We start from the raw sequence: 21,440 nt of genomic DNA on the forward strand, positions 1-21,440 counted from the left end.
AAGTTCACGGGCACATCGTTCCTACTATACTTGAAAGCTTAGCATCTGCTTGAAACCCCAGGTTCATTCTGATCCCTACGAATTCACTTACTTCAGTTTTCACCATCTATGAAGCGGGGCTACTAATAACCACTTCACAGCACTGCTGTGTTCAGTGAGGTAATTTAGGACAGTGCCTGGCACTTCTAAGCTCTCAGGCACCCATAAAGGCAGGCGGCTGTGATTAATTCTTCACAGGACTGTTGTGAAGATCAAAAGGATCAGTACATGAGACAATGCCTTGTGAACTGCAAGGCCGACCAGTTGTAGTTACTACATGTTTGGAACCCTGTTGTGTGCCGTGCCCTATGTAGACATCAGGCATTTTGAGAGAAGCAGATAAAATAGCGAGATGATAAAGACATGTGAGGTTTTTCCTGCCTGTCTTGCAAATCCAGGCCCTAAAGGAAGTGACTGTAGACAAACCCTCCAAGGGTCACTTTGAAGAGAGAAAGACAGGTTTCTGGTGTACATATCCTGGCTCCGTAGGAGAGAGGGTGCCCCTGATGTGGTAGCTCTATTGTTTTTTTCTTTTTATTATTTTTTTCTTTTTGTTTGTTTGGTTGGTTGGTTGGTTTTTTCTTTTTTGAGACGGAGTTTCACGCTTTTGCCCAGGCTAGAGTGAAGTGGTGCAATCTTGGCTCACTGCAACCTCTGTCCCCCGGGTTCAAGCGTTTCTCTTGCCTCAGCCTCCTGAGTAGCTAGGATTATAGGCACCTACCACCACGCCTGGCTAATTTTTGTATTTTTATTAGAGACAGAGTTTTGCCATGTTGGCCAGGCTGGTCTCGAACTCCTGACCTCAGATGATCCACCTGCCTAGGCCTCCCAGAATGCTAGGATTACAGGCATGAGCCACTGTGCCTGGCGGTTTTTTTTTTTTTTTTTTCCAAGATGGAGTCTCACTCTGTCACCCAGGCTGGAGTACAGTGGCATGATCTTGGTTCACTGCAACCTCTGCCTCCCAGGTTCAAGCAATTCTCCTGCCTCAGCCTCTCGAGTCCTCAGCCTCTCGAGTAGCTGGGATTACAGGCACACGCCACTAGGTCCGGCTAATTTTTGTATTTTTCGTAGAGATGGGGTTTCACCACATTGGCCAGACTGGTCTTCAACTCCTGACCTCAAGAGAGCTGCCCACCTCAGCCTCCCAAAGTGCTGGGATTACGGGCATGAGCCACCGCGCCCAGCCTGTGGTAGCTTTAGAGTCCTGCCAGGACTTAAATAAAGGGAACTTGGCTGATGCTTCTAGCAGGAACAAAAGAAAGCAGCCCTGACTGAGCAGCTGGGATTGAAGAGGGTGCTTGGCTCAGGATTCCTTTCTCTCCTGCCCTTCTCCCCTCCACATGACACGGTCACAGCTTCACACTCACTTTATTCCTGTGCCCAGCTGGTGGCTCTCAGCAGAACACCAACGGCCCTTTTCCCTCTACGGGACTTGCCCACTGGGCTGGTGGGCTTCTGTTTCCGGGCACATTCTCTCCAAAGGAGTTGAACCAAATTTTCTTGCCCATTTAAATAAGTTGGGGCCAGGCCTGGTGGCTCAGGCCTGTATTCCCAGCACTTTGGGAGACCGAGGCAGGCGGATCACCTGAGGTCAGGAGTTCAAGACCAGTCTGACCAACATGGAGAAACCCCGTCCCTACTAAAAATACAAACATTAGGCGGCGTGGTAGTGGGTGCCTGTAATCCCAGCTACTCGGGAGGCTGAGGCACGAGAATCACTTGAACCCGGGAGGCCGAAGTTGCAGTGAGCTGAGATTGCACCGCTGTACTCCAGCCTGGGCGACAGAGCGAGACTCCGTCTCAAAAAAAAAAAGAAGAAGAAGAAGTTGGAATTCCTTCAATATTGCCCTGAGCTTGCTGAGGTCTTTTTTGACATATTTGACCTTTTTGTTAGGCCTGGAGAATGTTGCAGGCTTTGGGACCTGAAAGGAAGGTTTCCCAAGTCTTCTAGACTCCTCTCAGTTTGAACCCCAGGGGTAAATGGATGACTTTTCTTTTTCTTTGAGACAGAGTCTCACTCTGTCACCCAGGGTGGAGTGCAGTGGCACAGTCTTGGCTCACTGCAACCTCCACCTTCCTGGTTCAAGCAATTCTCCTGCCTCAGCCTCCCAAGTAGCTGGGACTACAGGTATGGGTATCTGCCACCACACCTGGCTAGTTTTTTGTATTTTTAGTAGAGACAGGGTTTCACCATGTTGGCTAGGCTGGTCTTGAGCTCCTGACCTCAGTTGACCCTCCCATCTCGACCTCCCAAAGTGCTGGGATTACAGGCGTGAGCCACTGTGCCCTGCCCAAGGATGGCTTTTCTCATACCCCTCCCTGTGTTGGGAGAGCCTCTTTCCCCTCACATGCGACAGCCGCTCTGTGTCTGCGGGAGGCTGTGCTAGCTCCGGCTTAGGTGGGCTGGGAAGCCGTCTCCCTGGTCCTTCCTCTCCCAGCTGAGGACAGATTCCTGCCTATTCCCTGACCTTTATTTATCTTCCCATCTGCCTAACCAGTTTATCTCTTGTTCCTGGGCACTGCTGTCTCCTTACACCCAGGCTTTTCAGTTCCTCCCTTACTCGCTTCACTCTCCTTCCTTTCTGCTCACTCTTTGTTCACGTCCCAAATGATTCGCTTCTCAAATGCACCACATTCATCACTTCAGCCTTTTCTGTGAATTCTGTTGGAACACGCTGTGTGTGCTGGGCAGTGAGCAGTGGGCAGAAGACGTTTATCCAGAATCTTGGCACTGAAGGGACCTTAGTAGTCATGTTTTTCTTTTTTAAGAGATAGATCTCACTGTGTTGCCCAGGCTGTACTTGACCTGCTGGGCTCAAGCAGTCCTCCTGCCTCAGCCTCTGGAGTAGCTAGGATTACAGGTTCAAGCCACTGTACCTGCCCTTAGTGGTCATTTAACTGGGCCACCCCTGCTAAGGCTGACTTGACCAGAAAAGTGCTTCTCAGAGGGTTTTCTTGAAGCACTGCATTGCCAAGGTGCATCTTCTCAACGGAAAATCCCCAAATGCAGAGGACTGTGTGGTCAGATGAGTCTGTGCGCTCTATTTCCCTCTTGTAAGTTTTGGACACATATGGAAGGCTCTGGAAAGTTCCACACTGAACCTGTTTACTTTGGGACTCCATGTAACAGAGACTGTCCCTCCCAGCTGGTTTGTGCAAGCTCTTTACTTCTCAGGTCTAGTTCCAGTTGGCCATTTTGCCAGAAGGTACCTCCTTGCACTTAGCTGAAGCCTGTCTCACCCATTTCCATGCACAGAGCCCAGTTCTGGCACCCTTTGGGCCCCTGGGCAACATCTGAAGGCAGCTCTGCCAAATCCCACTGGTTCCTTCCACCCTGTCCTTGTGTGGGGTCTTAAGTCCATTCTTCTTCTTGGGTGCTTCCCGCTGACCAGGCCCATGGCCTCCCTGCAGTGTGAGGTCTGCGTGGAGTGGGGCAGGCCATGATGGGGTAGACAGGACTGTGGCCCCTGCATTCGGGATTCAGGACTTTTTGTACTTGCCACTATGATTTATTTTGCCCACAAGTTTTTGGCAGCCTCCCTGACTCACTGTAGCATCCCAGTCCCCTGAAGGTGTGGTCACAGGTGCAAGTGAGTGCCATTTGTCTCAAAACCTGTGCTGGGGAAGTCAGCTTGTGGGGGTCTCAGTTTTAGTACTTTGCTTTTTTTTTGGTTTTGTTTTTTGTTTTTTGTTTTAAGACAGGGTCTCACTCTGTCATCCAGGCTGGAGTGCAGTTGTGTGAACACGGCTCATTGCAGCCTTGACCTCCCAGGCCTGAAATGATCCCCCTGCCTCAGCCTTCTGAGGAGCTGGGACCACAGGCACATGTCACTATGCCTTGCTAATTTTTTTATATTTTTGAAGAGACAGGGTCTCACTATGTTGCCCAGGCTGGTCTTGAACTCCTAGGCTCAAACAACCTTCCCACCTCAGCCTCCCAAAGTGCTGGGATTGGAGGTATGCACCACCACTCCGAGCCAGTACCTTGCATTTTTTAAAAACTGTGGTAAGATATGCATAATGTGAAATTTAGCTATTTTGTTTTGTTTGAGACAGGCTTGCATGCTGTCACCTAGGCTAGAGTGATCACAGCTCATTGTAGCCTCAAACTCGTGTGCTCAGGTGATCCTCCCCCATTGGCCTCCCAAGTAGCTGGGACCACAGACGTGGGCCACCACACTCAGGTACTTTCTTAATTTTTTTGTAGAGATGGGGTCTTGTTTTGTTGCCCAGGCTGATCTGAAACTCCTAGGCTCAAGTGATTCTCCTGCCTGGGCCTCCCAAAGTGCTGGCATAACAGGCATGACTGACTGCACCCAGCAAAATTCACCATTTTTAAAACATTTTTAACCATTTTTGAGTGCAGAGTTCAGTGGCAACAACATTGACGTTATAATGCAACCATCACTGTCATCCATTTCCAGAATGTTTTCACCCTCCTAAACTGAAACTCTGTCCCCATTCAACACTAACTCCGCATTCTCTTCCCCAGCCCTTGACAGCCACCATTCTACTTCTGTCTCGATGATTTTGACTACTCTAGGGACCTGATGAGTGAATTCATACAGTGAGGTGCCCTTTTTGTGACTGGCTTATTTCACTTGGCACAATGTGTTCAAGGTTCATCCACACTGTAGCCTGGGAGCATGTGTCAGAGTTCACTTCCCTTTCACTGCTGAATGGAATTCCATTGTTTGTGTAGATCACATTTTGTCAATGGGCATTTGGGTTGTTTCCCCCTTTTGGTGATTGTGAATAATGATGCTAAGAACACTAGTGTCAGCCAGGCACGGTGGCTCACGCCTGTAATCTCTGCACTTTGGGAGGCCGAGGCGGGTGGATCACCTGAGGTCAGGAGTTCGAGACCAATCTGGCCAACATGATGAAACCCTGTCTCTACTAAAAATACAAAAAATTAGCTGGCCATGGTGGTGGACGCCTGTAATCCCAGCTACTCGGGAGGCCTGAGGCAAGAGAATCACCTGAACCTAGGAGGCGGAGGTTGCAGTGAGCTGAGATCGCGCCACTGCACTCCAGCCTGGGCATCAAGAGTGAAACTCCATCTCAAAAAAAAAAAAAAAAGAGAGAATACTAGTGTCCAGACATCCATTGAATCCTATGGTAATTCTTCGTTTAGGACCTTGCATTTTTCTCTTTTTTTTTTTTTTTAAGACTGAGTTTCACTCTGTTCCCCAGGCTAGAGTGCAATGGCGCTATCTCAGCTCACTGCAACCTCTGCCTCCTGGGTTCAAGTGATTCCCCTGCCTCTGCCTCCTGAGTAGCTGAGATTACAGGCATGCGCCACCACACCCGGTTAATTTTTTGTATTTTTAGTAGAGATGAGGTTTTACCATGTTGGTCAGGCTGGTCTCGAACTCCTGACCTCAGATGATCCACCCACCTTGGCCTCCCAAAGTGCTGGGATTATAGGCATGAGCCACTGTGCCCGGCCAGGACCTTGCATTTTTCTTTGCTATATTTTATCTGTGGACATCACACCAGCTTGCTGAGATCTTTTGGGCCTAGATTGTGCCCCAACTTTGTGTCAATAGCAAATCTGAGAGTCAGCACCCTTTCCGGGTGGCTGTAACTAACAGCCATTCCGCCTAAGTGTATCCATACCTGTTTATCTTCCCCCAAAGGCCTGCTATAGGGCATTGCTCACCCTGAGTGGTGACATCAGGTCAGCTGTGGTTTTCCATTAGACCAACTTGACAGTAACGTTTCACAAGTAAATAAGCATGTGACCCAGCATTTCCAATCTTGGGTATATACACAAGAAAATGGAAATATATGTCCAAACACTTGTATATGAACGTTCAAAGCAACACTGTTCATAAGGTGTTGCCGAAAGGTGGAAACAACCAAATGTCCATCACCTGATGAGTGAAGAAACGAAATATGGTATATTGATACAGTGGAATATTGTTGGGCAACAGAATGTCCACAAGAGGCAAATCCATAGAGACAGAAAGGCTAGTAGTTGCTAGGGGGGAGGGGTGGCAAGAGGGGAGTGGGAAATGACTGCAAATGGGTACCAGTTTCTTTTTAGGGTGATGCAAACGTTCTGGAATTACATGGTAATGATGTTGGCACAACCTGAATATATAAAAATCCATGCACTGTACAGTGAGTTTTATGGTATGTGAATTATATCTCAGTAAAGCTGTCTTTTCAAAAAAAAGCTTAAAAAACAGGTAAGTGAGGTCCATGCCCAAGTCATTTTCAGTGAACCCATGGAAATCATTGCTTCCCTTCTTAAAGTGCTCACAAACCATCCTGTGGCAACGCTAGATCCTGGGCTGATGCATCTGTGATTCACATACTCTGACTACTTCTGGGAAACCCAGAAGCACCTTGCTTGTTTCCAGATCTGGAACACCTGTCTCATCCTTCACGGTTCCTCAAAGCTCACTGACAGCCATCCGGTGATCTTGTCTGTGTCCTTTAGTGCCTTGCAATGTAACTCTGCCAGCGAGGAGGCCGCGCTGAGCACACAGCTGCTTGAGTAAGAAGTAGCCAGCATACTGTTAAAGTGAGGGCATTGAGGAAAAAAAACACAAGAAATAAAAATAGCACCCACCAGAGGAAGGTGGTGAATGCTGTCCCAGAGAAGGATGGACAGTGGGTGCTATTGGACAGCTGAGGAGGAAGCGAGTGGCTCCCTGAGCTCCCGGGCACAGGAAGACCATAGAGGAAGGCACAGAGGGGGTGGCTGGGTGGGAGGAACGGCACGAGTTGGCCACTGTGACTGGAGGGGAGCCTGTCAGGGATTCCTGGGCCTCCTCTCCAGCCTGACCTTGGGAGCCTTAAATAACTCCAGCCCACAGCACTAGATTCCTAGGTGCCCACAGGCTACATTTCTTGGTGGGTAGTGGTTGTTCTCAATAATGGTGGGTTTTTGTTACTGAGGCTGTGTTGGGGGGAATGCAGATGGGTAATGAGTGGATGAGTCAGTTCTCAAACAGCAACAAAGAAAAACCTGAGACTAATTTATGAGAAAAGTGGTTTAATTGGCTCAGGCACAGTTCCTCAGGCTGTACCGGAAATATGGCAGTGTGTGCTTGGCTTCTGGGAAGGCCTCAGGAAACTTACAAGCATGGCAGAAGGTGAAGGGGGAGGAGTACTTTACATGGCCAGAGCAGGAGCAAGACAGAGCAAGCGGGGAGGTGCTGCACACTTTTGAACAACTAGATCTTGCAAGAACTCACTATCACAAGAACTCACTATCACAAGAACAGCACCAAGGGGATGGTGCTGAACCATTCATGAGAAATCCACCCCCATGATCCAACCGCCTCCCGCCAAGTCCCACCTCCAACACTGGGGACTACAATTCGACATGAGATTTGGTGGGGATGCAGGTCCAAACCAGATCAGTGAGGAAGCTTGATTTGTTTAATCTTTAAATTTGTATTTATTATTTATTCATTTTATTTTATTTTATTTTTTTTGAGATGAAGTCTCTCTCTGTCACCCAGGCGGGAGTGCAGTGGCACAATCTCAGCTCACTGCAATCTCCGCCTCCCGGGTTCACGCCATTCTCCTGCCTCAGCCTCCTGAGTAGCTGGGACTACAGGCGCCCGCCACCATGCCCGGCTAATTTTTTGTATTTTTAGTAGAGATGGGGTTTCACCGTATTAGCCAGGATGGTCTCGATATCGATCTCCTGACCCCGTGATCTGCCTGCCTCAGCCTCCCAAAGTGCTGGGATTACAGGTGTGAGCCACCACACCCAGCCCCTTTATTAATTTTTTTAGGAGATGGGGTCTTGCTACATTGCCTGGGCTGGATACAGTCAAACTTCTGGGCTGAAGCGACCATCCCACCCCAGTCTCCCAAGTAGCTGGGACTGCAGGTGGCCTATGATACTATACCCAGCCTTATTTATTTAATTTTTTAAATATTGTGGTAAAATGCACTTAACATAAAACTGACCAGGCCAGGTGCAGCGGCTAATGCCTGCAATCCCGACACTTTGGGAGGCCAAGGCAGGCAGATCACGTGAGGTCAGGGGTTCGACACCAGCCTGGCCAACATGGTGAAACCCCATCTCTACTAAAAATACAAAAATTAGCTGTGTGTGGTGGCACCCACTTGTAATCCCAGCTACTTGGGAGGCTGAGGCAGGAGGATTGCTTAAACCAAGGAGGCAGAGGTTGCAGTGAGCCGAGATTGTGCCACTGCACTCTAGCCTGGGTGACAAAGAAAGACTCCACCTCAAAAACAAAAAAAACAAAAATTAGCTGGGTGTGGTGGTGCACACCTGTAATCCCAGCTATTTGGGAAGCTGAGGCACTATAATCACTTGAACCTGAGAGGTGGAGGTTGTGGTGAGCAGAGATCGTGCAGCTGCACTCCAGCCTGAGCGACGGAGCGTGACTTTGTCTCAAAAACAAAAACAAAAACAAAAACAAAAAAACCCCAAAACCTCTGACCACTTTAACCATGTAAGTGGACAGCATTAAGTACATTCATGTTATTGTGCTGCCATCACCACCATCCATCGCCAGAACCTTTTTCTCATCTCAAGCTGAATCTCTACCCGTTGAACACTAATTCCCATGCCCCTGTCTCCCAGCCCCTGGCAACCACTCATCCACTTTCTGTCTCTATGAATTTGACTACTGTAAGAACATCACAGAAGTGGAACCATACAGGATTTGCCTTTTTGTGGCTGGCTTGTTTCACTTAGCAGAATGCCCTCAAGGTTCACCGGTGTGTTAGCATTCCCTTCCTTTTTATTGCCAAACAATATTCCCTTGTATAAACATACCATATTCCATTGTGTGGATATACGAATATACCCGCTTTTTGTTTTTGAGACGGAGTCTCACTCTGTCACCCAGCCTGAACTGCAGTGGTGTGATCTTGGCTCACTGCAGCCTCCGCTTCCCAGGTTCAAGCAATTCTCCCACCTCAGCTTCTCGAGTAGCTGGGATTACAGGCATGTACCACCATACCCAGCTAATTTTTGTATTTTTGGTAGAAACAGGGTTTCACCATGTTTGCCAGGCTGGTCCACGAACTCTTGATGTCAGGTGATCCGCCCGCCTTGGCCTCCTAAAGTGCTGGAATTACAGGTGTGAGCCACCACGCCTGGCTGGCTATACCCTGTTTCATTTCTCCTTTCATCTGTCCGCGGACACTTGCATTGTTCCCACCTTTTGGCTGTTGTAAACTGATTTGTTTTTAGAGCAAGGTATTCATACCTGAGCAACAAGGAGTCTCTGGGTGACGGGAAATGCTTGAAGGGAGGAGAGCCAGGGATTTCTGTGGAGAAATCCTGTAATGGGGGAAGTGGCTTGGAGGAAGCAGAGCACAGAGGGCTGATGATGGCTGGGCCAGGAGGGGATAGGGCCGGTCCCTACCTGGTGAGGCTGGGTTTGTTTCCTGGCTGGGGGCTCGGGGGCCAGTGAGCAGAGGGGTGGCCCTGTTAGAGGATAGTCAGAGCCCTCTCGGCAGACACAGCCATTCAGAGCTGGAGACAAGACGAGCGAACCAAAGGGGAATCATGAGCCAGAGTCACGGCCGCACACAGGGGTGGGAACCAACTTCCCTAGACCCAGGACGAGCTGTTCAGAATGGCCGTAGGAGAGATCCAGGGGCAGTGACCAGGAGGAGGCTCCTGGAATTGCCAGCCCTTCCCTGCGAATGTGCTGGGCGTCAGGGGCCAGCTCCTGCAACCCCTCCAATGTCCAGCATTAGGAGGAGGTGCTCACTTGATGTTTGTGGACCGAAACTGGGGGAAATTAAGGTAAACAAGGCATGTTTCTTACCCTCCAGAAATTATGGTTTAGTTGAGGAGATAAAAGACATGAAAACCAACAGGTAGTACAAGATCCGCTTTGAGTCATACAAAGCCCTGAGGCTCTCTGAAGAGAGAGGGGTACCTCTGGAGCAGGTGACCCACATCGGCCTCGCAGAGCGGGAGGTATTTGAGTCATTTTTCAATGAATGAAGCCAAAGGAATTACATGTTTGGGAGACTAACAAGTGTCCTTTCGTCCCGGTCATGCATTCCTTTGACCCTGCAGGTATGACGCTGGGCGGGATGGCTTCATCGACCTGATGGAGCTGAAGCTGATGATGGAGAAGCTGGGGGCCCCCCAGACCCACCTGGGCCTGAAGAGCATGATCAAGGAGGTGGACGAGGACTTCGATGGCAAGCTCAGCTTCCGGGAGGTACCTGCCTGCTCTGGCCCTGAGCCCCTGTGGGGTGCCCCTGAGAGGACCTTCAAGTGTACAGCCCCCTGGAGCACAAATGGGTTTGGCGTCTCCAGAGTGCTGTTTGCATATCTAACCTGCAATTCTGCTTTCAAAATTACCTTTTAGGAGACAGCTAACCCCAGTTCTGGCCTGGCAAAAGCAGCATGGGTGGTAGTATAACCTCATTTCAATAAAATAATAAGAAATATGGAGGATGTTCACCACAATATTCATAGTGGATATTTATGGGGACAAAATTTTGGTGGTTTTATAATGTTATTCTTTTTTTATGTATTAAAACTTTTCATTTTTAAACGTATTTTAAAATTATTTTTAATTGTTATGGATACATAATAATTGTACATATTAGACATGTGATATATTTTTTTACTATTATTATTTTTTGAGACAGTCTCAAAAAATGTTGCCCAGGCTGGAGTGCAATGGTATGATCTCAGCCCACCGCAACCTCCACCTCCTGGGTTCAAGTGATTCGTGCCTTAGCTTCCCAAGTAGCTGGGATTTCAGTGTGCCACCAGGCCTGACTAATTTTTGTATTTTTAGTAGAGATGGGGTTTCACCATGTTGACCATGCTGGTCTCAAACTCCTGGCCTCAAGTGATCCTCTGTCTCGGCCTTCCAAAGTGCTGAAATTACAGGCGTGAGCCACCAAGCCCGGCCTACGTGTGATATCTCGATATAAGCATACAATGTGTAATGACCAAGTCAGGGTAATCTGGGTATCTGTCACCTCAGGCGTTTATCATTTCTTTGTGTTTGAAACATTCTATTCCTTTTAATTATTTTGAAATATACAATAATGTGTCTTCTTTGCTTATCACCCAGGCTGGAGTGCAGTGGCTCAATCCTCAATTATGGCTCACTGCAGCCTTGACCAGACTGCTCACTGCAGTCTCCTCCATTGATCCTCCCACCTCAGCCTCCTGAGTAGCTGGGACTATAGGCACATACCACCACACATGTCTAATTTTTTAAATTCATTGTAGAGATGAGGTCTCACTGTGTTATCCAGGCTGGTCTCCAACTCAGCCTCAAGCGATCCTCCTGCCTCTGCCTCCCAAAGTGCTGGGATTACAGGCATGAGCCACCTTGCCCAGTTATTTTGAGAATAATACTTCTTTATATTTTCATTTTCATTATTTATTTATTTATTTGTTTGTTGTTTATTTACTTGAGACAGGGTTGCTCTGTTGCCTAGGCTAGAATGCAGTGGCATGATCACAGCTCACTGCGGCCTCAAACTCCCAGTATCAACCCATCCTCCCACCTCAGCCTCCTGAGTAGCTGGGACTACAGAAATGTACCACCATGCCCAGCTAATTTTAATAAATTTTTTGTAGAGATGGAGTCTTGCTATGTTGCCCAGGCTGGTCTCCAACTCAGCCTCCCAAAGTGCCGGGATTACAGGCATGAGCCACCTTGTCTAGCTACTTCTTATTTTTACAGCATGCAAAAATAGTTTATTTTTTATTAAAAAAATTTTTTGTTGTTGTTTATAGAAACAGGGACTCACTTTGTTGCCCAGGCTGGTCTCAAACTCCTGAGTTCAAGCAGTCCTCCTGTCTTGGCCTCCCAACGTGTTGGGATTACAGTGTGAGCCACTGTGCCCATCCCCAAAATAGATTTTTTTTAAATTTTTGAGACAAAGTCTCACTCTGTTGCCCAGGCTGGAGTGCAGTGGCATGATTTCAGCTCACTGCAACCTCCACCTCCTGGGTTCATGTGATTCTTGTGCCTCAGTCCCCACCAAGTAGCTGGGATTACAGGTGTGCACAACTATTCCTGGCTAATTTTTGTATTTTTAGTAGAGAGGGGGTTTCTCCACGTTGCCCAGGCTAGTCTTGAACTCCTGAGCTCAAACAGTCTGCCTGCCTCGGCCTCCCAAAGTGCTGGGATTACACGCATGAGCCACTGCGTCCAGCTATATTTTTTAATTTTTTGAGACAGAGTCTCACCCTGTTCCCCAGGCTGGAGTGCAGTGGTATAGTCTTACCTCACTGCAACCCTCACCTCCCAGGCTCAAGCGATCCCCCACTTCAGCCTCCTGAGTCGCTGGACCACAGGCGTGTACCACTACACCTGGCTAATTTTTTCAAAAGTAATTTTATAAAGGGTCTTATTCTGTGCCGGTGGAGCCCCCTCACCAACAGTCCAAGAATGGACTTGGTCTTTGAACCTCTGAAATTGCAGGCAAGATTTTGAGGTACTGGCATCTCCCCGGAAAGAGTGCATACAGCATTCACAGCTGATCCCCAAATGGCTAAGAACCTCTGTGAGAAAGCCATTTCTATTTTAGGGACAGTGTCTCAAGACTATCAGATGTCTTCCATGGCAAGGATGCCACCCAAGGGAAGGGAATTTCATGTGTTAGATGTGTTCTTGTGAGTTTTATCTGCCACCTGTATTATATTAACTTTTTTTTTTTTTTTTTGAGATAGCCTCACTCTGTTGCCTAGGCTGGAGTGCAGTGGTGTGAACTCGGCTCAGTGCAACCTCCACCTCCTGGGTTCCAGCGATTCCCCTGCCTCAGCCTCCTGAGTAGCTGGGACTATAGGCGCTTGCCATCATGCCTGGCTACTTTTTGTAATTTTAGTAGAGATAGAGTTTCCCCATGTTGCCCAGGCTGGTCTCGAACTCCTGGCCTCAAGCAATCGGCCTCCCAAAATGCTGGGATTATAGGTGTGAGCCACTGCACCTGGCCTATTATAATAATTTTGATGATGATATCAGATTAAAGGCTTAGAGCATCTGCAGTTTCAGTCATGTCTCAGCTTCAGCCCTTAGGAGCTCGGAGTAGAGGACTCTCCCTGCTTCCTGGTGTTTAACCTTGGTTATTCCAGAAACGTTGGAGTACTGGCATCCTGGTTTTTTCACAGCTCACTGCAGCCTCTCACTTCTGGGCTCAAACAGTCCTCCCACATCAGCCTCCCAAAGTGTTGGGATTACAGACGTGAGCCCCCACACCCAGCTAGCGCCCTGGTTTCTAATGTGAGACTTTGGGTCAAGCATTGGTCTCTCTAGGCTAGAAGTTCTTCCTGGAGCAGAACTGGCAGCCACAAGCCCCTCCCCCAGCCGTGGTGAACTGGGCTTGTCCCTTCTACAAATCGGCTCCAAAATCTTCCACCTTCACTGAAGCTGAGATAGGATTCACAGGGCTGGGCATGGCCCTCTGGATGATCTCATCCAGCTTTCCATGGCAGAGCCAAGGAGCTGAAGGGCCACAGAGATCTGGGTTTGCTGGGTGTGGGCTGTGGCCTCCGTGCCACTCGACCTGTCCTGTCACCACCACACTTGTCTTCACAGCTGCCCCATTTGGCTCCTGCTGGGGCACTGGCTCTTTCCAACCCGAATACCCCTAGAGTATAGAAGGCAGATACTTTTGCCTTGGTGAAGCTTTGGAGTAGGTTCTGGGAAGAGAGCTGTGGTGAGGCTGTGACCTCTGGGAACAGGAGCTGAGAGGGTGTTTCGTGGCTTGCAATTGCCAGATGAACTAAGACGCATTCCCCCATCTGCTCTGTTGTACTCAGGGGCCAACCGCAGGTGCTCTTCCCTGAATCCATGATGCTTGGTTAGCTTTTGTCTAGCTGCTGGTTTGGCCAGCAGATGGTAGACATCAGAGGCTTGGAAATCTCCAAAGGGTTCGTGTGATTTGTTTGCACCCCCATTCCAGAGCTTCAGGGACATTCACAGTCTACCCTTTGTCAGTTCCAAGCCCAGTCCCATCTCTAGTAGCCGCCCCAGGCATGCAGGCCCTGGGAGTGTAAGGACATGCTGCCACTCACACTTTCCCGTTCCATTATCTCACTGTGCTGGTTTCCACCTCTGCTTAAGGCCCTAGTGGACCAGGGCTGTGTTCACAGGCTGAAAAGAGCATGTGCTCCGTCTGCCATGCAAAGCTAGGTCCCCAGAGTGAGATCTTTTACTTCTGAGGCTCAGTTTTTGTGTCTTTAAAATAGCGGTGTGAATAACTCTCCCCGCTGTTGTGACCATTGTGAAAACTAAGTTCTCTTTCTGTGCCCTTTACAAGCTAGGAAGACATTCCTTACTGGAAACCGTATTTGCTGCCACCTTGGTCTTGCACTTCCAGCTTCTGAAACGGTGAGAAAATACATTTCTGTTGTGTGAGCCACCCAGTCTGCACAATTTTGTTAGGGCAGCCCAAGCAGACGAATCCAGTGGCCCCTGGAGCCTGGCTGTGCTGGGCTGCCCGCCCGCCTGACCGTGGCTGACCAGACCATGGATGAACCCTTGGTCTCACCAGGCCAATTGAATTCTCTCTCTTGGGATTTTGAAATTGGGGCTGAAGTGCTCTGAGTTGGCTCTGCAGATGGCTGTTCTTGGAAGGGGTAATGCAATGTGGGGTGCCCACTTTCTACCATGTGGACCAGCATGAGAGATGGAGGGGGAATCTTGCCTCCAGTCCGAAGGGCTTTGCCTCTCCCAGTTCCAGTCCTCCTCCAGGCCACTGCATCTCGTCCTTCGGTTTTTGAGACATCTATTTTATTTATTTATTTATTTATTTATTCATTCATTCATTCATTCATTCATTCATTCATTCATTTACTTTGAGACAGAGTTTTGCTCTTGTTGCCCAGGCTGGAGTGCAATGGTGCAATCTCAGCTCACTGCAACCTCCGCCTCCCAGGTTTGAGCAATTCTCCTGCCTCAGCCTCCCAAATAGCTGGAATTACAGGCATGCAGCACCACACCCAGCTAATTTTGTATTTTTCTTTTTAGTAGAAACAGGGTTTCACCATGTTGGCCAGGCTGGTCTCGAACTCCTGACCTCAGGCGATCCACCTGCCTTGGCCTCCCAAAGTGCTGGGATTACAGGCGTGAGCCACTGTGTCTGGTCAAGACATCTGTTTTAAATAATGAATACCTCCTTTTTGCTTAAGTGAACAAGTTTATTTCTGTCACTTGCAACCTAAGAGTTCTAATACCGAGGGAGTGTTTGCATCACCAGCCGCAGCCATGAAGTTAAAAATTCCCTGCGTGTATCAGAAGCATCCATAGCTTGCGTGTGAAAGGGCTTTTTAGCCTTGTTAGTTCTCTTGCTGTCTCTTTGTTTTCTACCTCTCCTTCCCTCCCCCTCTTTCTTCACAGTCACAGCTAGGACAGTTTCCAATTCTTCTACCACATGCCCGGCTTTGTGGACTATAAATAGGAAGACAAACAAGGCTGGGCAGTTGGATAAATTGTCATTTAGGGTGGTTGGTGATTGTAACAAAATAAATGGAAATGTCTGGCATGCTTCATGGAAGGCTGGGCGCTTTCAGCTTGAGCTGAGTTTTTTTTCCTTCTTTAACTGGCTGGGATAGGGGGGACCCCTGAGGTGTGATGGGGATGCTGCTGGTCACCTGCTGACCTGGCACAGTGAGTCGATGTGGTCTGGATCTGCCCCAGACCTGAGGGTTCAGAGGAAACAGCTCTGGGAAGGGACCCGTGAGGAGAGCTTTCCCTCATGTTTCCAGTTCATGGAACCCGTCCGTAAACTGTCATCTCCACTCTGGATGTGAGAAGGCCAAGCCTCGGGGATGGCGAAAGTCCCTGAGGTCACCTGGGTGGGCGCTGGCTGGGAGTGGTGCTCCGTCTTTTCTTTTTTTAGAAAATATTTTATTATTTTATTTATTTATTTATTTGAGACACGGTTTCACTCTGTCACCCAGGCTGGAGTGCAGTGGCACGATCTCGCCTCACTGCAACCTCCACCTCTCAGATTGAAGCAATTCTTGTGCCTCAGCCTCCCGAGTAGCTGGGATTACAGTTGTGTACCACCACGCCTGGCTAATTTTGGTATTTTTAGTAGAGATGGAGTTTCACCATGTTGGTCATGCCGGTCTCGAACTCTGGACCTCAAGTGATCCGCCCGCCTCAGCCTCCCAAAGTGCCGAGATTACAGGTGTGAGCCACTACACCCAGTCAGTGCTCCGTCTTTTCACAGCTGCCTGTCTGGGCCCCACAGAGCACTGGCCTGGTGGGGCTGCCTGTTCTGTTTGCCTCGTGGAGCAATGTGGTGGGGCCTTCTGTGAAGGAAATGCTTTAAGGATAGCAGGGCACAGAGCGACTGGTATGTCATTCCCTCTCTCCACATGCCTCTCATCCACAGCCCTGAAGTCTGCTGGTTCGATCTTTCCCACCCCTGTGTCCCCATCCCCTTGACCTCCAACCTATTCTTGGGGGGCCTGGCCTCCTTCAAGAGGCCTGTCTTCTTTCAAATCAGTGTTCAGGCTCTGATAATCCGCAGCAAACTGAGTCTCTGCCGGCCTCTAGTGAGAGAGTTTGAAGCTGCAGGTGGATGAACGGGGCTGACCGTCGGCCTCTCCGTGGGCATCTTGCTGTGTCCCTTGCTTTGTATTTGACAATGTTCACGGTGGCGTTAGGACCCTGAAGGGAGCAAAAGGAAGAGGGTGTCTTACAAGGCGTGTCAGGGTTGCGGCGGTTGAGACTCTCACCCGCATGAAACACGCTTCCCTCTGGGGATTGAGAGCCTTGGCAGTAACGATACTCAAGTGAGGGTTTGGAAGGCCTGTAGAAGTTGCTTAACATATCACTCTACTTTAAGTAGTGTTCTTTGCCCTTTTGAGAAGGCTTTTTTTTTTTTTTTTTTTTTTTGGAGACAGAGTCTCGCCCTGTAGCCCAGGCTGGAGTTCAATGGTATGACCTTGGCTCGCTGCAACCTCCACCTCCTGGGTTCAAGCAATTCTCCTGCTTCACGCTCCTGAGTAACGGATTACAGGTGCACGCCACCATGCCCGGCTAATTTTTGTATTTTTAGTAGAGACGGGGTTTCACCATGTTGGTCAGGCTGGTCTCGAACTCCTGACCTCGTGATCCGCCCGCCTTGGCCTCCCAAAGTGCTGGGATTACAGGTGTAAGCCACCGTGCCTGCCTAAAAGAAGGCATTCTTTTAGGGAAGAGGGTTATGAAAAAAGACCTGGAAACCTGAAATTTTCCTGTGGGTGCACACATTTTAGGTAGCACCTGAAAACCTGGAGAGACCCTCTTTTGATGATGGCTTGGAACATATCAGTTTATATTCTTTCCATATGGAAAAATAAATCATGAAACTTAGATAGCAGTTGTTTGATGCGTAAATCAATTAAAATTATTTAAAGAAGAGAACTTAAAAAGCCACAAAATTGCCTTGGGAGAGTACAGGAAGATGGGGGACCTGCCATTTAAGTTTGGCCAATTTATAGCTGGGCATGGTGGCTCATGCCTGTCATCCCAGCACTTTTTGAGAGACCTGAGGCTAGGAGTTCAAGACCAGTTTGGTCAACATGGCGAAACCCCATCTCTACTAAAAAAACAAAGATTAGCCAGGCATGGTGTCACGCTCCTGTAATCCCAGCTACTTGGGAGGCTAAGGCGGGAGGATCACTTGAACCTGGGAGGCAGAGATAGCAGTGAGCTGAGATCGAGCCATTGTACTCCAGCCTGAGCAACAGAGTGAGACTCCATCTAAAAAAAAACCAGTTTGGCCAATTTATTTATTTAAAAGTTTGTTCTTTGGAGGCCTGAAGATTAATTCATTCAGGTCACATTTTGAATCTGGAGGAGAAGGGTGGATACAAGGATTACTAACAAATGATACAAGGATTACTAACCAACCATTTGGAAGAAAATAAGGTTAATGATTAACCTCACATGATAAATAAAAATAAATTTCAGAGATTAAATATTTACATGGTTAAAAAAAAAAAGCCATAAAAGTTGTAGAAAAAACGTAGGTGCTTGTTTATATAACCTTGCTGCTGAGGAAGGTTTTTCTAAGCATAACACCATATGTAAAATTTTTGAAAGTTGAAAATTAGCATAAACATACTTAAAAGGCAAGTGACAGAGCTGAAGTATTTGAAACATACCAGGTTCTGTGAAGATCTTTAGCAAATGATAAGAAAGGTAAACCATCTAATGCAAAAATGAGACACACTAGAAAAATACAAGTTGTTAAAAAAACATTGGAAATATTAAGTTATTTAGTTTTAAAAAAAATAGTTTATACAGGTTTATTTGATTTTTCTTTCGTCACTGTAAACTAGGATGCTGCTAATTTTTTACTTTCATAGATAATGTTTAAACCATTGTAGGAATGTTTCTGAAGGATAAATTCCCACCAGTGGAATTAATGGTTGGAAGGCATCTTATTTTCAATAAACATTTCCAGGAGTTTGAGACCAGCCTGGGCAACGTAGAAGACCCTGTCTCTACAAATTAAAAAAAAAAAAAAAAGCCAGGTCTGGTGGCACATAGCTGTGGTTCCAGCTACTCAGGAACTGGAGGCCACAGGACTGACTGCCTGAGCCCAGGAGGTCAAGGGTGAGCTGTGATCACACCACAGCACTCCAGAGTGAGACCCTGTCTCAAGAAAATAAATAATTATCGGCCGGGCGCGGTGGCTCACGCTTGTAATCCCAGCACTTTGGGAGGCCGAGACGGGCGGATCACGAGGTCAGGAGATCGAGACCATCCTGGCTTACACAGTCTCTAGTAAAAATACAAAAAATTAGCCGGGCGTGGTGGTGGGCGCCTATAGTCCCAGCTACTGGGGAGGCTGGAGCAGGAGAATGGCGTGAACCCAGAAGGCGGAGCTTATAGTGAGCCCAGATCGCGCCACTGCACTCCAGCCTGGGCGACAGAGCGAGACTCCGTCTTAAAAAAAAAAAAAAAGAAAAGAAAAGAAATAAATAGGCCGGGTGCGGTGGCTCACACCTGTAATCCCAGCACTTTGGGAGGCCGAGGTGGGCATATCACCTGAGGTCAGAAGTTTGAGACCAGCCTGACCAACATGGAGAAACCATGTCTCTACTAAAATACAAAAAAATCAACCAGGCATGGTGGTGCATCCCTGTAATCCCAGCTACTTGGGAGGCTGAGGTAGGAGAATTGCTTGAACCTGGGAGGCAGAGGTTGCAGTGAGCCGAGATCACGCCGTTGCACTCCAGCCTGGGCAACAAGAGTGAAACTCCATCTCAAAAAAATAAATAAATAAAAAAGAAAATAAATAAATAAAAGTTTGAGGGCGGGGGGCAGTGGCTCATGCCTGTAATCCCAGCACTTTGGGAGGCCAAGGCGGGCAGATCACTTGAGGTCAGGAGTTTGAGACCAGCCTGGCCAACATGGCGAAACCCCGTCCCTACTAAAAATATAAAAATTAGCTGTGTGTGGTGGCATGTGCCTGTAATCCCAGCTACTCGGGAGGCTGAGGCATGAGAATCACTTGAGTCCAGAGGCAGAGGTTGCAGTGAGCCGAGATCACACCATTGCACTCCAGCCTGGGTGATAGAGCTAGACTCTGCCTCAAAAAAAAAAAAAGTTTGAATTGGTTTACACTCTCAAATAAATATGAGGGTGCCCATTTCCCTATATCCTTGGGGAAAATGCACGTTTTCATTTCTGACAATCTGATAAGGGGAAAAATAATTTGCCACAGGCACACATAAACACCTTTCTTAAGTGATTAGCAGAGTGGCTTCGGCTTGGGCCAGAGGCTGGTTGTGAATCTCTCAGTGACAGCGACTCTGATTCCCTGCTTTCTTTCCCCTGTAGTTCCTGCTCATTTTCCACAAGGCCGCGGCGGGGGAGCTGCAGGAGGACAGTGGGCTCATGGCGCTGGCAAAGCTCTCCGAGATCAATGTGGCCCTGGAGGGCGTCAAAGGTGCCAAGAACTTCTTTGAAGCCAAGGTAGGTGCTTCGTTCCTTCTGTGAGGAGTAACCACTCCCAGCCTCCACCCTGTCCACCAGACGGCAGCTGTCGTTTTCATCTCAGCAGAGCAAACCTGCAGAAACAGACCAGGAGGGTCCTCCAAGTCCCCTGCCAATCAGCACAGTGGGTGCCAGTCCACATGAGCTCAGAGTCGGCCTCCTCCATACCCTGTCCATTCGGAGCTTCAGAGTCTTCATCTGTATGATGGAGAGGTGACAACAGGATTGCCTGAATGATGAAACGAGTTCATGTACATGAAAGCATTTAGCAAGTGCCTGGCTCACTGTGAGCCCTTCGTAGGTGGTATGGGCTGTTGGGACTCTTGTGGAGTTTCGTTTTAGTTTATTCTGGGAGCTTGCCCAGAGACAGAGTGCCTTGGTGACACATCCTGGCCTGCCCAGTCCCCTAAGCAGGACTCTAAATTCTCACTTCTCTTTGAGGCTGCTTGGAGACAGATTTCATCATCTTTCTGCCACGCTGAAAGCCCAGTGCTCTCATCTGACAGTGTCAAGGACAAGCCAACCACTCATTGTGCCTGAAACACTGGCACCATGTGTCCAATTCTGAAAGTGGTTTGGCCCTTCCTTCCTGACTTAGCATTGATTCAGCCCATCTCCAGCAAAGCTGGGCACCACACTGAGCTCTAAGATACAACTTCTGTCTAAGGATGAAGTGGACATAACTGTTGCCCTTCCCAGGGCACACACATAGTCCAGTGAAGAAAGCAAGCTCCACAATGATACAGAGAGGGTAGAGAGGAGGGAAGCGCTATTTTGCAGGGATGGGTCTTCTCCATCCATTGAGTATATAACATGCAGATGTCTTATGATGCCTTGGCAGAGGTGCTAGGTCGACAGCCCGAGCTTAGCAGGACAGTTTTCAGTCCACTGCTCCAGTGCAAGGTGATACGTGCTCTAGTTGAAGTAGGTTTGAGTGTCTGGGAATGTCTTATCTGGGCATTCAAGACCTGTTATAATCTGGCTCTGATCCCTGCTTCAGCCTCATCCATCCCCTTCAAATGCTGCCACGCCTTTCCCAACTGGATCGGCTGTTCCCTCTGCCTGAACGCCCTACCCAAATGCCTCTGCCTAGAAAACTGCTTCTTCATCCAGACCCATGTTGAAGAGTTCCGTCCCCTGGGCTGCTTTCCCTGACTGTCCGTCCTCTTCAGTGTGCCTCTAGTACACGTGGAAGTGGGTTATAATTTATCTTTTTGAGGCACCCTTAGATGCTTTTGGTGAAAGTATGAATTAGCCCAACTTTTTATTTTATGTTTTGAGATGGAGTCTTACTCTGCTGCCCAGGCTGGAGTGTAGTGGTAGGATCTTGGCTCACTGCAACTTTGACCCAACTTTTTGTAAAGCAGTTTGAAACTAACTATTCACATTTTATATTTTTCCCTTCCAGAATTCTATCTCTTAAGACTTCTTCTTCTTTTTTTTTTTTTTTTTTTTTTTTTT

At 48.2% G+C, this 21,440-nt stretch overlaps 1 protein-coding gene across 3 annotated transcripts in view; it reads left to right on the forward strand.

The window, feature by feature from the left end:
* Positions 1–21,440, forward strand: part of EFHD1 (EF-hand domain family member D1) — a 76,435-nt gene that overhangs the window by 45,581 nt on the left and 9,414 nt on the right. For all 3 annotated transcript variants that reach the window (XM_025404634.1, XM_025404633.1, XM_025404635.1), the window contains 2 exons: positions 10,079–10,226; positions 19,824–19,958. In XM_025404634.1, coding sequence (XP_025260419.1) covers positions 10,079–10,226; positions 19,824–19,958 — 283 coding nt within the window. The remainder of the gene's footprint in view (positions 1–10,078; positions 10,227–19,823; positions 19,959–21,440) is intronic.

This window comes from Theropithecus gelada, chromosome 12 (genome assembly GCF_003255815.1).
Source record: "Theropithecus gelada isolate Dixy chromosome 12, Tgel_1.0, whole genome shotgun sequence".
In the NCBI taxonomy this organism is placed as follows: domain Eukaryota; kingdom Metazoa; phylum Chordata; class Mammalia; order Primates; family Cercopithecidae; genus Theropithecus; species Theropithecus gelada.